Source organism: Terrapene carolina, unplaced genomic scaffold (assembly GCF_002925995.2).
Source record: "Terrapene carolina triunguis isolate 2854851 unplaced genomic scaffold, T_m_triunguis-2.0 Scaffold111, whole genome shotgun sequence".
NCBI lineage: Eukaryota > Metazoa > Chordata > Testudines > Emydidae > Terrapene > Terrapene triunguis.
The window spans coordinates 14,925,670-14,941,936 of record NW_020664462.1 but is presented as its reverse complement, the minus strand read 5'-3'; the positions used below and the strand labels follow the sequence as shown (position 1 = coordinate 14,941,936).

At 44.2% G+C, this 16,267-nt stretch overlaps 1 protein-coding gene across 1 annotated transcript in view; it reads right to left on the bottom strand.

Moving 5' to 3' along the window:
• The window catches only part of DPP6 (dipeptidyl peptidase like 6), a 594,783-nt gene that overhangs the window by 43,113 nt on the left and 535,403 nt on the right, over positions 1-16,267 (bottom strand). The window contains exons 15-16 of the mRNA XM_026652149.1: positions 14,618-14,665; positions 12,303-12,421 (exon numbers count right to left, since the gene is read on the bottom strand). Of these exons, the coding sequence (XP_026507934.1) occupies positions 12,303-12,421; positions 14,618-14,665 (167 nt within the window). The remainder of the gene's footprint in view (positions 1-12,302; positions 12,422-14,617; positions 14,666-16,267) is intronic.

Sequence of the window (16,267 nt, the reverse complement as noted above, 5' to 3'; positions counted from 1 at the left end):
TCAGGCTTGGGCTGAAGCCTGAGCTCTGGGACCCTCCCACTTTGCAGGGTTCTAGAGCCCATTCTGCAGCCCGAGCCCTAATGTCTACACTGCAATTAAATAGCCCCTTAGCCTGAGCCCCACGCGACCATGTCAGCTGGCACGGGCCAGCTGCAGGTTTTTAATTGCAGTGTCGACATAACCTTAGACTTTTCACCTTGGCGTCTAAGGTGGTATCAGAGGGCCTGATCTCAGGTCTTTCCATTGACTTCCATGGACACTGGCTCTGGCCCCAAAAGTGTAGGTTAAAAGGTCTGATTAAGGAACTGGGAAAGGAGTAGAAAGAGCTTAATTATTCTCATGCTTCAGGGCATGAGCCAACCTTCCACTGAGGGGGTTAGGAAGACATGTCCCCTAAGGACAGATTATCACAAGAATTTTGAAGCTGGTAATTAGGCACCTTCCACTACTGGTGGCAGGCTACTGACCTTGACACATAACTGATCAAATCTAGAACGTCAATGCGCATCTTCCTTGGAGTGCTGTCTAGTAATCAGAGCAAGGCAATGGGGTCAGGACAGTCGACTCAGTGTTTGGCCGTATACAAGTCACTTACTCATTCTGTGTCTCAGGCCTGGTCTACACTGGGGGGATCGATCTAAGTTACGCAACTTCAGCTACGTGAATAACGTAGCTGAAGTCGACGTACTTAGATCGACTTACCGTGGTGTCTTCACTGGGGTGAGTCGACTGCTGCCACTCCCCCGTCGACTCTGCCTGCGCCTCTCGTGGCGGTGGAGTACAGGAGAGCACTTGGGGATCGATTTATTGCGTCTAGACTAGACCAGACCAATAAATCGACCCCCGCTGGATGGATCGCTGCCCGCCAATCCGGCAGGTAGTGTAGACATACCCTCAGTTTCCCAGTTTGTAAAATGGGTGTTACAGTACTTACCTACTTCACCCAGATGTTGAGAGGGTTGGAGAGTTAATGTTGGAAAGCAAAATGAAAAGGTAAGGTAGTATTCATTTTACAAAGGAGGAAGCTTCCATCTACACACTTGTATCTTGGTAATCCACAATGCAGAGAAATACAGAGGAATTATATCATAATATTTAGCATTTACACAGCACTTTCGATGTTCAAAGTGAATTACAAATACTAACTAATCCTCACAACATCCCTATGACACAGGTAGCTAAACATTATCCCGGTGCTAAAGATGGGGAAACTGAAGCAAAAGATGAAGTGAATGGCCCAAGGTCAAAGAATAAGTGCCTGATAACCATAAGATGTAGAGAATCTTTAAAGATTTATAGATTCCAAGATCAGAAGGGACCACTGTGATCATCTGGTCTGACCTCCTGTGTAACAAGGTCTAGCTCTCCCCCCCCAAACAATTCCTAGAGCACAGCTTCTAGGAAAAAAACATCCAATCGGAATTAAAAATGGTCAGTGATGGAGACTCCACCATTATCCTTGATAAATTGTTCCAATGGTTAAAGGTAGGGTTACCATACGTCCGGATTTTCCCGGACATGTCCGGCTTTTTGGTCCTCAAATCCCTGTCTGGGAGGAAATTCCAAAAAGCCGGACATGTCCGGGAAAATAGGAGCCGAGCCGAGCCGGAGCCGGAGCCGCTGGGACCGGGGCTGGGGGTGCTCTGCCACCGGCCGGCGCCACTCGACTGGGGCCAGGGCCGGTGCCCTGGGGCCCGAGCCGAGCTGGAGTCACCGGGGCCGGGGCGGGTGCCCCAGGGCCTGAGCCGAGCCGGGCCGGAGACGCCAGGGCCAGAGCCTCTTGGCCGGGGCCAGCCGCCGGAGGGAGCCGCTCGGCTGGGGGGGCTGGACTGGGCCGTGCCTCCTCACGCTCCCCCCCCCCCGCTGCCCCAAGTTACCTACTGCCTGCCTGCCTGCCTGTTTCAGGCTTCCCGCGAACATTTGATTCGCGGGAAACAGGGGAGGGGGAGGAGCAGGGGGTCGGAGCGTTCAGGGGAGGGGGCGGAGTTGGGGCGGGGACTTTGGGGAAGGGGCGGAGTTGGGGTGGGGTCGGGGCCCCGTGGAGTGTCCTCTTTTTGGAGCATTAAAATATGGTAACCCTATTAAAGGCGAACAAGGAACTCAGCACTTCAGATGGTACCCTTGCAGGATAAAGCATATGAGCAACTTTTTGTTACAATCTTACAGATCAGAGTTTGCTCGGTGGCAACTCACTAAAACTAATATATTTTTTCTGAGTAGATACTTGAATATTAAAAACCAGATTATTCAGAGTTTTACTTGGCTTTCCGGAAGAAAGCTCGCAAAACCCAGCATTATAAGATGTGCTGATAAGGTGTATCTGCTTCAATCCAGAAAAAGGAGCTTAACATAAAATGTTGCTTTGTTACAGTAAAATTCATCAATAAATCCAAATGCTTTATTGGTTTTAATTTATCATTTATTAGTAATACATGCAAGCCTGGTTAACTTAAATCTGAAACTGTAACTGCTAAATAGAGAGATAGCAAAACACTGACACCTAAAAAGGGCAAAATCTTAAACTGTGGGGAAAATTACCTTTGTAGTATTGGAGCAAATCCTGGGGTACTAACTCAAGCAACATTGAATCCCTTATTAATAGGGCCCTGCCAAATTCATGGTCCATGACGCGTTTTTGGTCTTTTATGTATTTTTACCATGTACTATACAGATTTCACAGGGAAGACCAGTGTTTCTCAAACTGGGGATCCTGACTCAAAAGGGAGGGGTGGGGGGGGGCGGAAGGATCAGAAGGTTATTGTAGGGGGGTCATGGTATTGCCACCCTTACTTCTGTGCTGCCTTTAGCGCTGGGTGGCTAGAGAGTGGCGGCTGTTAGCCAGGTGTCCAGCTCTGAAGGCAGTGCAGAAGTAAGGCCATACCATACCATGCCATCCTTACTTCTGCACTGCTGCTGGTAGCGGTGCTGCCTTCAGAGCTGGGCACCTGGCCAGCAGCCGCTGCTCTCCACCAGCCCAGCTCTGAAGGCAGTGCTGCCGCCAGTAGCAGTGCAAAAGTAAGGGTGGCAATACCACGACCGCCCCTACAATAACCTTGTGACCCCCCTGCACCCAACCCCTTTTTGGGCCAGGACACCTACAATTACAACGCCATGAAATTTCAGATTTAAATACAGTAGCTGATATCATGAAATTTAAGATTTTTTAAATCCTATGACCGTGAAATTAACCAAAATGGACCATGAATTTGGTAGGGCCCTATATTAATGTGCATACTTATTGAAAATACGTACACAATTTAATGTGATACCAATGGTCAATATAAATGAAAGTTGAAGCCAGCTGATTTTCAGTAATGTCATCTGGCAAAGAATATATAACAGTACAAGCAATGGTGTGAATTTTGTGTCTACTCACACGTATCCTTTGACCATCACTGGTCTTTTAAGCCTCTGGACTATGCAGTGCCATATTCTGATCCTAATGCATACAAACAACATTAACGCCTACCAGAATCCTATCTAGGTTCATCTCACAGAATATGGCACGCTCAGTTAGCAGCATATGCTGACACAATAATCAACTAACTTGCCCACTTTCCTGACCAAGTCCAACTTCTTCTTAAGCCCCTTTCACTAGGGAGGTTGCCTAGTACAGTTCTTAGTAAAAATTCTCTGTCCACATTGTTGTGAGAAACCATGTTAGAATCCAGCTACCAACAACTGTGTTTAAACATGACTGTAGCTACCAAGGTTCCGATCCCTGGACACAAGGGTCCTTACAAGTGTAAACGCAAAGCTGACATATCTTGCTGAAGTTGCCCTCAGAACACATAATTGACTTCACAGCATGATTAATAATGTCCCTTTGGCTCATCTATATGCAAAATGTATCATGTAAAGGGATCATGTCATTACATGATAGTGCTCCAACCTTGTTATAATACAGCTTGGTGTAACAGAACATATGTAAACAGGAACTAACCATGTTGTAACCCAATGTTACATGTTGTAAAGCTTAGGGATGTAATCAAATGATTCCACAGCATGGTTTTGGACCTGTCCACACAGGTAAGCCCAACCTTGCTAAAACATGGTCTGGACATTGCTGAGTTACAATATAGCTAAAACTCGACTATGGCTGGGCCCTAGGAATTAGGATGTTCTGAAACAGCTGAGTCAGCACAACTTGGTAGTGAAAGCTTTTGACGACTCCAACAATGGCCTAGAAAATAAAATAAATGCAGAATAACAAAGACATTTTTCAAATGCTTAGACATAAACTTGAAAAATGGAGACAGCAAGTATCTATTGCACTTATGTGCTCCACTTTCCAGATGTTTGCATGCTCCTTAAAAATATGACATATTAGGCACTTCCTACAGGGAGGTAAGAAGATAAATTAAGTCCTCAGGAAACAGTTGAAAGAGCTTAAGTGTTTATAGCTACAGGGAGACTCTGTAAATGTTAAGCTTGTAGCACATAGATTTTATTCTAATAAACATAAAAATGGCAAATATTCTGTATAGGGTTTAAACAATAACTTCTATATGTTCTGAACAGGTACTCATTAGTCTTATGCTTTCCCCACTCTGTCTAACATTTGTCATACCAAAGGGGCTCCTGTAAAGGTTCCCAATTACTTTCTCTACTATCTTCACTCATTATAGCAATATCCTGCATTCAATCATAGATATACTCCCAGGTTTTACTGTTACTCTTGAACGTGTCTTTTGCCACTTCGGCATGGATGACGTGGGTAGCCTCTCCTATGGTTTCTGGCATTAATCACCTAATTGAGGGTGGCTCCAGGCAGTTGAAGGGGATAGTTTGCATTTATTTTAGTTATACCTTTTTAAAAATGGCAAATGCACATGAAACTTGTATGGATTTGTAAGGCCTGGTGGACTAGAACCCACATCTGCAAGGCCTAGGACGGCTGATAGCCCCACAGTGCCACACAACACTGCAGCAAGGGAGAACTGTGGAGAGTAGGCGCTGCAGGAAGTACTGCCCAAAGGACTCAGAGTGCTAATACCCTGCACCTCTCTGATTGGCCAAGCACACAATTTAATCCTGGCAGGAGGCCCAGGATGTTGTCTAGGCAACCATACAGACTTCTGGCCTGATGTGACTCCAGACTTCACCTTGTCTTCTGATCTCTGGCCTCCAACCCTGGCCTGACTCTTGCTTATTGAACCTGGCTCTAGTGATTCTTCCAACCCCTGCTCACCAACTACCGTTCTTCACATATGGACCCCAACCCAGCTGTGATTGCTAGGCAAAACTGCCTACGCCCCGGTCCCTTACAGTATTTGACTGTATTCCTCCCCATGGCCCTATATATGTACTTGCCTTCTTAGACCCCCATCCTGCAAACACATGCACAAGTAAGTTTAGGCATATGTGTAGCTCCACTGAACTCCGATAGATGCTTAGATACCACCGTGCATTCCCTGGCATCGTATAAGACCCTGAACAGAATAGCAAACATGTATAAATGTGCAGGTACGAGAGCTGAAATTATAAACCCTTGAGGGCAGAGATCCTGCCTTTGGGTGTGTTTGACATCTAGCACAATGAGGCTCCGGTTCTGACTGGGGATCCAGGGCACACCACTATATAAATATTAAATAACTATAATAATCTAGCTATGATGATGAACATAGTACCAGATGCCTCAATGTCATGACCAATTAAGAAAAGGTCATTTGAAATTTGATATAGGCTATCATTAATTTTGAGAGTGCTGCTTCTACACTAGTATCAATCACTCTCTCCAGGGAGTCCCATATGTTGCAATGCATTCCCTGCCCTCTGCTTCTACATCTCCTGTTCTCTGCTTTATGGGTCTGGTTCATTGGTGTGATCTGGCAGCACAAAGGGGCTCTAACACCAGCTTTACTGCCCCCACAGTAGGATTCCTCATGTCTAGAGGCATCCTCCAGCATTGTGGGGTCACCACTGTGGCTTCAATGCTACCCCATCCTCGCCACTGGAGTAGGGGACATGGCTAGGAAAGGCAGGTATTAGCTGGGGTGCACTTGCACCCAGCTGTATCCTGGCTTCCCACAACCCTTGAGCTCCTGTGTTAAGCACAGCTTGGTTGGATCTGAGCATCTGGTCCTACATCTGCAACATTTATTTGCCAAGAAGAGTGGGAATGATATCACTGCTCATGTGTGATTCCTGACCTACAGCAACAAGGCCAAGGCTATTTAGTGACAGCTGTGTTGGCAGAGATGACATCTGAATCAGAAGATAGAGGGGTTTTTTTTTGGCTACAAGTCTACCTTCTCTTGACATCTCTTCCCTGCACTCTCATTGCACTGTCTATAAGAACTACCCCTCAAGCATACCAACACAGGAGATGTTGGGGAGCAGAGAAACCATATGAGATGTGTCTTCCAAAAGAGCTGGAACAGATCACACTTAATGGCAAATATTCCAGACAAACCTATTAGTGCTGTGAAAGGAGAATGGATTTGGTAGCCAATGGAGGCAGATAAAGCGGTCCATCATCTAGCTCACGGTGAGGTGGTATTGTGTCTCTCCTAAGGCAAGATGACTTTTTTTCCCTATCCATTGATTGTACTCTTAATAAATAATAGGATATTTTGTACTCCAGTGGCTAAGGAGTGATTACCAACCACAGAGACATTTCTGAGCAAAATACAATAGCTTTCGCTTCTCCTGCATTTAGTTTCCCCACCCTTCTGTCTATCTATCAATTTTCTTTGTATCATCCTTAAATAAATTATTTAATTCCTTCGTGATAATGTATGATTATGGAGTGCTTTGATTTGAGGGCTGCTAAGTGTTTCATGAACTGCATGCATCCATATCATTTTGATCATGTATTAATTGGAAATAATGTATGGGTTCGCTGTAGGTCTCCCTCACAATTAATCTTGTTTCTGGAATATCAAACATTAACCTTTTGTGGGGAAGATCCTGCCTCCCAAAATGTACTGGGCTGGACCCCACTGTCCTTACTTTGGCAACATCCCATTGCCTTCAAAGGGATTTTTGTCGGAGAGAAGACACCAGAATCAAGCCTGTTGATGTAAATTGATGGAGAAGTATACAATTTGCTATGCAACCAAAACAGGGTGTGCATCCCTCCCTCCCTCCCTCCCAGCATCATGCACAATCTTAATTACATTGGTCCTTTGGCAATGCCATTAGGTTAAGGTAATGAGTGAGGGAAGGATCCTTTGACCAGTGGCAGGGAGTGCGGCTACAGGGATATCCTTTGATAGGGCTTGATGCTGCATGGTGCATGGGACTATTCATGAGAGTAAAGTAAAGCATGTGCTTAAGTGCTCTCCTGGATTGGGGTCAGACGGCTCAGCACCTTGCAGCATGGAGCCCATTACAGAGACCAAAAAAACTTGCTTTCTTTAGCCAAGCCTTGTCATTTTTATGCCTTTTATTTTCTTCATTGTACACAAGCACTTTCCCCTGCTTATACAACTGTTGAGTTTTCACAGCACATTCTAGGGGAGAAAATACCATCACCACAATGAGCAATTTAAATGCAATTTAACCCCTCCCCCTCATTCATACTATTTGTGTGTTTACATTTCAGGGGTCAGAGAGTGTCACTGAGGCCTGGTCTACACTAGAAAATTAGTCCAGTTTAACTATGGCAGTCGGGGGTGTGAAAAATCCACATCCCAGGAGCGGCGCTGTCAAGCCAATCTAAGTCTCTGTGTAGACGGTACTAGGCTGATGGAAGAATTCTTCTGTCAACGTAGCTACCACCTCTCGGGGAGGTGGATTACCTATTCCAACAGGAGAACTAGGGCTGCCATCTTTCTAATCACACAAAACCGAACACCCTTGCCCTGCCCCCTGCCCCTGCCCCTTCTCCAACCCTTCTCTGAGGCCCCGCCCCTACTCACTCCATTCCCCCCCCTCCGTCGCTCACTCTCCCCCACCCTCACTCAATTTCACTAGGCTGGAGCAGGAGTTTGGGGTGCGGGAGGGGGTGAGGGTTCCGGCTGGGGGTGCAGGCTCTGGGGTGGGGCCAGAAATGAGGCGTTCAGGGTGCGGGCAGAGGCTCTGGGCTGGGGAAGGAAGTTGGGGTGCAGGAGGGGGTGAGGGCTCTGGTTGCAGGTGCAGGCTCTGGGGTGGGGCTGGGGATAAGGGATTTGGGGTGGAGGAGGAGGCTCTGGGCTGGAGCCGAGAGGTTCAGAGTGTGGGAGCAGGCACAGGGCTGGGGTAGGGGATGGGGTGCAGGGGAGGGTGTGGGCTCCGGCTGGAGGCTTGGGGGTGGAGTTGGGGATGAGGGGTTTGGGGTGCAAGAGGGGCTCAGAGCTGGGGCGGGTGGTTGGGGTGTGGGTGAGGGTGCAGGGTGTGAGCTCCAGGAAGGAGTTTGGGTGTGGGAGGGGGCTCAGGCCAGGGGTTGAGGTGTGGGAGGGGGTGCGGGCTCTGTGAATGTGGGAGGGTGTTCTGACCTGGGGTGGGGGGTTGGGTGCAGGAGGGGGTGTGGGCTTTGGGAGGGACTTTGGTTGTGGCAGGGGGTTGGGGGTGCAGAATACGGGCTCTGGGAAAGGGTTCCAACCTGGGGCAGAGGGTTTGGGTGTGGGAGGTGGTTCGGGGTGTGGGCTCCAGCTGGGCAGCGCTTACCTCAGGCGGCTCCCGGTCGGTGGCGCAGCGGAGCTAAGGCAGGGTCTTCCTGCCCCGGCTGTGCGCAACTCCCCAAAGCAGTCGGCATGGCCGGCTCCTAGGTGCTGGGGCCAGGGGGCTCTGTGCGCTGCCCACACCTGCAGGTGCTGCCTCCGCAGCTCCCATTGGCCGTGGTTCCCGGCCAATGGGAGCTGCAGAGCCAGCACTGGGGGAAGTGGCAGTGCACGGAGCCCCCCTTATTGCCCCTGTGCCTAGGGGCTGCAGGGACATGCCAGCTACTTCCGGGAGCTGTGCGGAGCCAGGGCAGGCAGGGAGCCTGCCTTAGCCCCGCATGCCACCGACCGGACTTTTAATGGCCCTTGCGCTGTAGTGCAAAGGAACAACAGAGCAACTGATCACTAGTCACGGATATATGTAGACAAGTGCAACATATTGTGACTAGTGTAATCTAGACAACTGGAACATGGAAATGTCTGGAGCATGGAAAGCGCAGACAGGCAAAGACATTAGAAAAACGCTTGCATTCTTCTTCAAAAGTGGCTGGCTGCAGAGTCAGCCTCAAAGCTCTCTACTAGGGGAAAGGCAGTGCTCCTCCAACATGCTCATTGAAGTAGTTTTATGTCTGCGTGGGCTATGTTTATATGTGGTCACACAGGGAGGTATGGCTACTTACTTAGCAGGAAGTTCCTTCCAAAACCCCTGGGTCTGAGCTATCCAGCAGCAATAAAAAAACATTTTGGGTACCTAAGCGGGGCCAGATTCATGATAAGCATGACAAAGACCCATGAAAAAAGAATTCTCATATTATTCCAACTCATAAAACAGAAGCGGCTTGATTCTCCTCTAACTTACACCAATTTTATACTAGTGTTGTTCCACTGACTTCTGTGGGAGTTACTTTCAATTTTCACCACTGTGAGTGAAAGGCAAATAAAGACCAACATGCTCTCTGTGCCACTGAATATGAAGTGTAATGAAGATGGATACACTGCAAAAGAAAAAGCTTAAATTATGAAATGCCTCCACATATTCAGCATATGTTAGACAGCTCAAAGCCTCATTGTTGATATTTTGCCTATACCTGCTGCAAAACAATGTTTTCCTTGTACGCTGGTTGAAAATAAAGGGCCTGATACGCCTTTCACTTCCAGTAGTGTGAATCAGGAATAACTCCACTGACGTCAGTGGAGTGACATTGATCTAAAACCGATGTATGGGAAAGCCAAATCAGGACCCCTGTCTTTTCTTATATGCATATATTTTCCCAGTCTGTCTCATTATGGAGATGCCAGTAGTGATCCCATAGTTAAGGGTGGGTTGACTTTTGCATTTAAACTGAGATTACATTTTGAGAACATAGTACTGTACAATTAGAACAAGTTATGATGATTTGCACCAGCTGTGGAGCTGGTCCAGAGCTGTTTAGTTGAAAGTGATTATCTTTTGTACTTGGGTAATTTATTACTGTAGGGACGTATATTCCAATAAATTATGTACATCTCTCAAAGAATTACAGCAGCCTTATGGTAGATTGGCTATAATGCAGTAGGAACTTATCAACACTTAGGGGTTGATAAGAACCATAATCTTGTTATTCACATGTGCTTCTAATTGTATTAAAACATTTATCCTCTATAAAAAGGGGAAATGGGCAATGTTATCAGCAATTACTGACAGCCTGTCTTGAAACTGACACTTTAAAAAAAATGTACACAGCTTTCCTTGTCAAAAGACAAACCTGATCAACATGGTAATATTTACTGTACTACTCTATGTTCTCCAGTCAATTATACTCCAGTGTAAACATCTTCCATTGTTATAGATTCACAGAAATTACAAGTGGAAATTATCCCTGAGGCCACTTAGTTCACCACACCAATAGTGTGGAGATGCTCCCTACAGGGCATTTTCTAATGTTTTATCTAGTCTCCTATGACAAATGTCCCAAATGATGGGGCCTATACCACTTCCCTGGGTAGAATACTCCACAGCCTTACATATCTCTCAGGAAGTTCTGCCTGATATTCACTCTAACTATTCCCTTTCTCAGTTTCATCACATTGCTTCTGGTTATTTCCTCATGTAGCATCCTTAATACTTCTTCTTTGTCCTTGGAGTTGATTATAACATGACAATTCTTGGCTCACAAGAAGTGCTTTACAGTCAGACAAGGAGCAATTCACATCCTGACTGAGAGCTTTTAAAAAAAAAAAGTACCTAACTGCACTTGGACAATTACATCATGACTGTGCGCACAAACTGGATATTCTCTCTCTCACACACACACACACACACACACACACAGTACCATGATGGTCAGTGGTGCCTGAGGTTTTGCAAAGAAGGCCCTTAGTCCTTGCATGTTTACTATAGGATTACAAACTCCTCAGAATTAAGAACCCTTTTTACTCTGCAACCACAATAAAAAGTGAGGAGCCAGATCATGAAGTCCTTCCTCATTTTGGTGAGCACTTACTCAATTGAGCAGCCCCATTCACTTCAGTGGGATTACTGGTGTGAGTAATTGCTCACCAAGGTGAGTAAGGGCCCTGCAATCTGGGCCTATGTTTATATGTAATTTGGTAGAACTAAGTGGTGACTGCATTAGAAAGTTACAGAGTTCTGCATTTATTCCTAATATGTCTTTAAAAAGGTAATTCAACGGTATTGAGTACACAGAACATTATTAAAGTCAAACATGACTGGGACACACTTCTCCCAATCTACCCTTCAACACTCCATTTCTGTAGGCCAATCAACCTCCCCACTTCTTCAAATCCCTCCTCCCCATCTTTTCCCACAATCCCTCAGATAACAATTTTCTTTAAAAATATAATTATCTAAAAAGGACAGAAAACTAGGACCGGTAGTGACAGTTAAAGTTACCTCTGTGTTGATATTATTGGTTCCGGTGTATTCTCATTTTAAGTACAGGGAATTTGAAACTGGAAGAATCTTTCAAAATAAAATAAACTTGTTCAGTGCAACTACTGTACCAAAATGTATACTGTACCACCAGGCAAGTCCATACCCCAAGCCTCTTCCTTTAGTTACCTCCCACAGCATCCTGTTTTGTGTACTGTCTTTACTCACCACGAAAATCCCCCATACACAACTGTAGTGCTATATATACACCCATGTTTGATAATAATACTCAAAAGTCTGTGTTAAAACATGGACATGATAGATAAAATTTCAAAAGCACATAAGTGATGTAGGAGCCTAAGCCCCATTTTTAAAAGTAACTTGAGTATTTAAGGCCAGATTTTCAAAGGTAATTAGGAGCATAAAGAGGCAGAGAGGCTTTTCAAAAGCTCTTAAGCAGGTTAGGTGCCTAACTACCATTGAAATCAGGAGCCTAAATCTATTGAAAATCAATGGAATTTAGGCTCTTAAGTGCCCAAGTCACTTTAGAAAATGGGATTTAGGCACTTCTGGAAATTTTACCCACAGTCACTAAATTCATTATGTCACAATATAACACACTACCATGGAACAAGAAAATCACTAAAGCCTGAATTAGAGAGAACCATTGTCCTCAGTTAGGAATAAGACTTTCCCCCCCTTAAAATGTGTTTTTTAAATCATCAAGCAAAACGGATTATTTGAAGGCAACAGACCTTTGTGCTGCTGGTCGCAGTTCGAAGGTACATACTGAGCTTGGTTATTGCCTGCCCTAAAATCTATCCTTAATAATAAAATAAACCTACCTTCACAGGTCAGTAAGAAGTACTCCATGTTGTGACTGAATGACGCACTGAAATAAGTACAGTTTTCAATCAAATCACAGGACAGACACTGCCTGTTGAAGTTTCCATTTGTGCTTGCACTGAAAAAGTTAATACATGTACATGAAGGTCAATTGAGCGAGGGTTATCTTGAAACAACATTTTTTTAACTTCATTGCACCGGAAAAAAAGAACATAACTTGTTCAGCATTACTAAGAGACTAGGCATTCTAAATTGCTAAATTGTTGGGGTTTTGGGTGGGTGGGAGTTGCCAGAATTGAAAAGATATTAAAGGGTATTGATGGCTTTTGTGCAAGGCAGGTGATTATGTTAGATGGTACAGCTTTCCAGAAAATGATGGATGCAACTGAACTTTCAATATAAACACAACACATTTTAATTCAGGGAATAGACATGAAACTAGGGATTATTTCTGTGCTAGATGATGTTTATTACAGACAAAGGAGAACTAGAGATCTTTTCTTTAAGAGGCAGTTTTTCTGACTTGCTAGTGGCTACCTCATAGACAATCCTCTCCCTTCACATTCCAAGAGTGGGTCGTGGAGTGTTAACCACAACATCCAGGTAGAAAAAAAAGATCATGTTTTGCCGGCTTTGTTTTTGAAGTATACAATTTGGCCTGTGTGTGTGCTCAAGAGCACCGTGCTGGTTAAAGGCTAAATAACCATTTATTAACAAATAATAAATAATACTTAGAAGGTCTATAGCACTTTGCAACTTCAAAATGCTTTACAAACATTACCTAACTGACCCTCAGAACACCTCTGTGAGGCATGTCAAGATTATTATTCCATTTCACGGGTAGCAAAACTGAAGCAGTGCAGCTGTGTGACTTGCTGAAGACCACAGGAACGGTCAGGGGCAGAGCTAGGGTCATCACACAGTTGTCCCTGGCTCCCGTTCCTGTGTTCTCTCCAGCTCACACTTTTCTTCATGAGAGGAATCCCAGTGTGATGCACTAACTCAGAATTCACAAACTGAGGGCCAGATCCTCAGCCGATATAAACTGTCATAGCTCCATTGACTTCAATGAGGCTATGACAATTTACATAAGTCAAGGCTCTGTCCTTGACAGTTCACTGCATGAGCCACCTTTAAAGGCTAGTGGGGTACGGCAAGGTGGAAGCAACGTGAATCGTGCCACCATTTCCTGTGAAGAATTCTCCCTGAATTGAGCTTTCACACTGAGTTTTATTCACGCCCAAACAGACTCAGCATGATTTATTTAATTAAAAAATGCTGAAAGTAGCCTAGCCCCTCACAAAGCCGTGTGAAGAGCAGTGGGCAAATACAGAGGTTTAAGAATTAAATTACTGGTAATTTAGTTTGTTGTAGTCCCTTCCCCGCCTGAGAGAAAAAAACGTTACATCATACTGCAAGATGTAAATATCCTGACAATCTCGTATCAAATGAAGCTAGCACTGCCCCCGCCCGCCTTCCCTTCATTGTGGATGCTTCCAAGGCAGGACAAAATACCACAAGATGGGATGAAGGAAGGATGTTAGAAGAGAGGAATACAACTAACGTAACTGTCAGTATGTGCCTCTGTTTCCTCGTCTGTAAAATGAGGATAATAATACTTCCCTCCAGCCCAGGGTGTGAGAATTAATAAATTTGCATTTTCCAGTGCTTAGAAATCTTGCATGAGAAAAAATAAGGCTGGATTCTAAAGCCTCTTGGCAATTGAAACAAGCATTTTCTAGGATGGAATTTTTATTCTTTACTCCTTTTTCCTTCTCACACAGCAATGTATTTATTAGCTGTACTATAGATACCATGTACATAAACTAACCATTGTTTACCTATTACACCACCATTGAGAACATACTGGAGCCACATGAAATTGCAGAAAAACATTCACAAATGTTCAGCAATTTTGTTCTGCCTGTTTTCAAGTACCAGCACTTCTGTGGTTTGGTCAGATTTCCATACAGACAGTAACATGATTGTGAAAAATACAAATGTATGCAACGATGCAACTTTCTGCAGTGCATAACAATTTTGTTTGAAAATGTTTTCATTTTAATGTGCCATTTGCTTTAGCATGGGACCAATTTCTAACTGGCAATGAAATGAGAAAATGCTCAAATTTCAAGCATTTCAAATTTGGTTGCAAACTCTCTTCCCACTTGATGACATGCTCATATTTATTCCTTAGATTCAATCGGAGAATAAACAATGTCAGTAATGATGGGCACAATCCATTTTCTGTAATGACCTCATTCATAGAGGAATAACTGGAAAATGATCTCTATGAAAGGACTAAAAAACATACCTATATAAGTGTCGCCGTCTTGGTAAATCTTCTGTGCTGAGGAAGTAACTAAAAATACAAAGTACAGTAGTGAGAATTAGAGTTTTGGAAGGGGATTTACAAATATCTTATAAAACAGCAGCTCCATCCTCACACCCTTTTTTTGAACATTTCCTTGATCTTGTGAAGCAAACTGCAAGGATACGTGACTTCTCCATTTCACTGAATTAGAAAACCAATCAGAAGGGACCTCTCTTCAGCACAGAATCAAGGAAATGTTTGGTAAACTGCACTGCAATTTAAAATAAAAACAAAAATATTTCAATTCTGAAGTATATATGATAGCTGTGCTTCAAGGGGAAAATGCTCCATGCACAAACCCTGAATTCAGGTATGTAGGCTTGGCTTGACATCAGTAATTGGACAAGGGTGAGGTCTCATTTCTTGGGAGACAGGATTAGGCCGGTAAATGGATCAGGAGGTTGGAATGGAAACAGAATGTCTTTACTAGCTAAGATAGGGGAGGAACACTCAGGGAACCATTTACAGTGGACAAGATAACAATGAATACAATAAGTCGGGAACATAAAGATGAGGTAAAGAGTGAGTTGTATATAGACAGTGAATGGACAGAGCATGTTGTACGGGGAGTGGTTCCAGCAAAGTGACCAAGCCAATCCCAAAACATTTGATGCAATGTAGTGTGTAAAGGTATATAAAGGAAGGGGGCTTCTGTGTAACTTTGGATGTGTGGTATACCCTGGACCCACCCTCTACGGTCAAGTCTAATCAACTCAGCAAAGCTTCTCTGTATGTCAAATAAAGAAACCTGAGCATTAAGACGAGAGTCAAACTGAGTTCTGGGGGGACTGAATGGAAGATGTCTCAGAGGCCCCCCCAACATAGTGGTGCTGGGACTCAGATCGGATCAATTCATCTGGAGCAGGGAACATATAGTTTATTATACAGATAGCTTTACTGCCAAGGATCACAACCCATCAGTTTAGCAATGGCATTGGAAGGTTTTAAATTTGAGTAAGCTTCCTGGGCACTGGAGTAGTAGTTAAATCTAAGGGCAAACCTTATGGATTTCCCAGAGAGGTACTGGGGGAGACTGGGTGGGAAAGGAACGCCAACGAATAGTGCTAAATAAAAAATGCAGAAAAGAGAAGCAAAAAGCTTGTTATTGCAGGAACTAATCCTGGAAATAAAAGCCCTGTGTAGAGAAGTAAAATAGTTAACCATTATGTGGGAAATTTTGAGAGAGAAAAGAATGGGCTGGAAGAGCACAAAGAGATACATAAGGCATATGCTGTGCAGACTATCAAGGCATGTTTAAAACAAAATAAAAGTGGACATTAGAGAGGTACTTTCAGTACCTATGTAAAAGAATGCTTGGCAGAGAACAGCAGAGGTCTGTTGAATGCCACTGAAATGTTAAAAAATAGGACCCATTGGCAGCCATGAAAAAATTGTATTTAGTTTCTTTTTTTCCTAAGGCAAAGAAAACCCGAATCAAGGCAGAAGTTTCACATGGATTATTTCTAGTGGCTAAAACTTTACAAATGAAATGTGCCAACTTAAGGGATGAGTGTAAAAGGCATAAAAAGCAAATGAAAGTTGTAAAGAAGGAAATAAACTAAATGGAAACAATTCCTGAAAGGTCAGGGA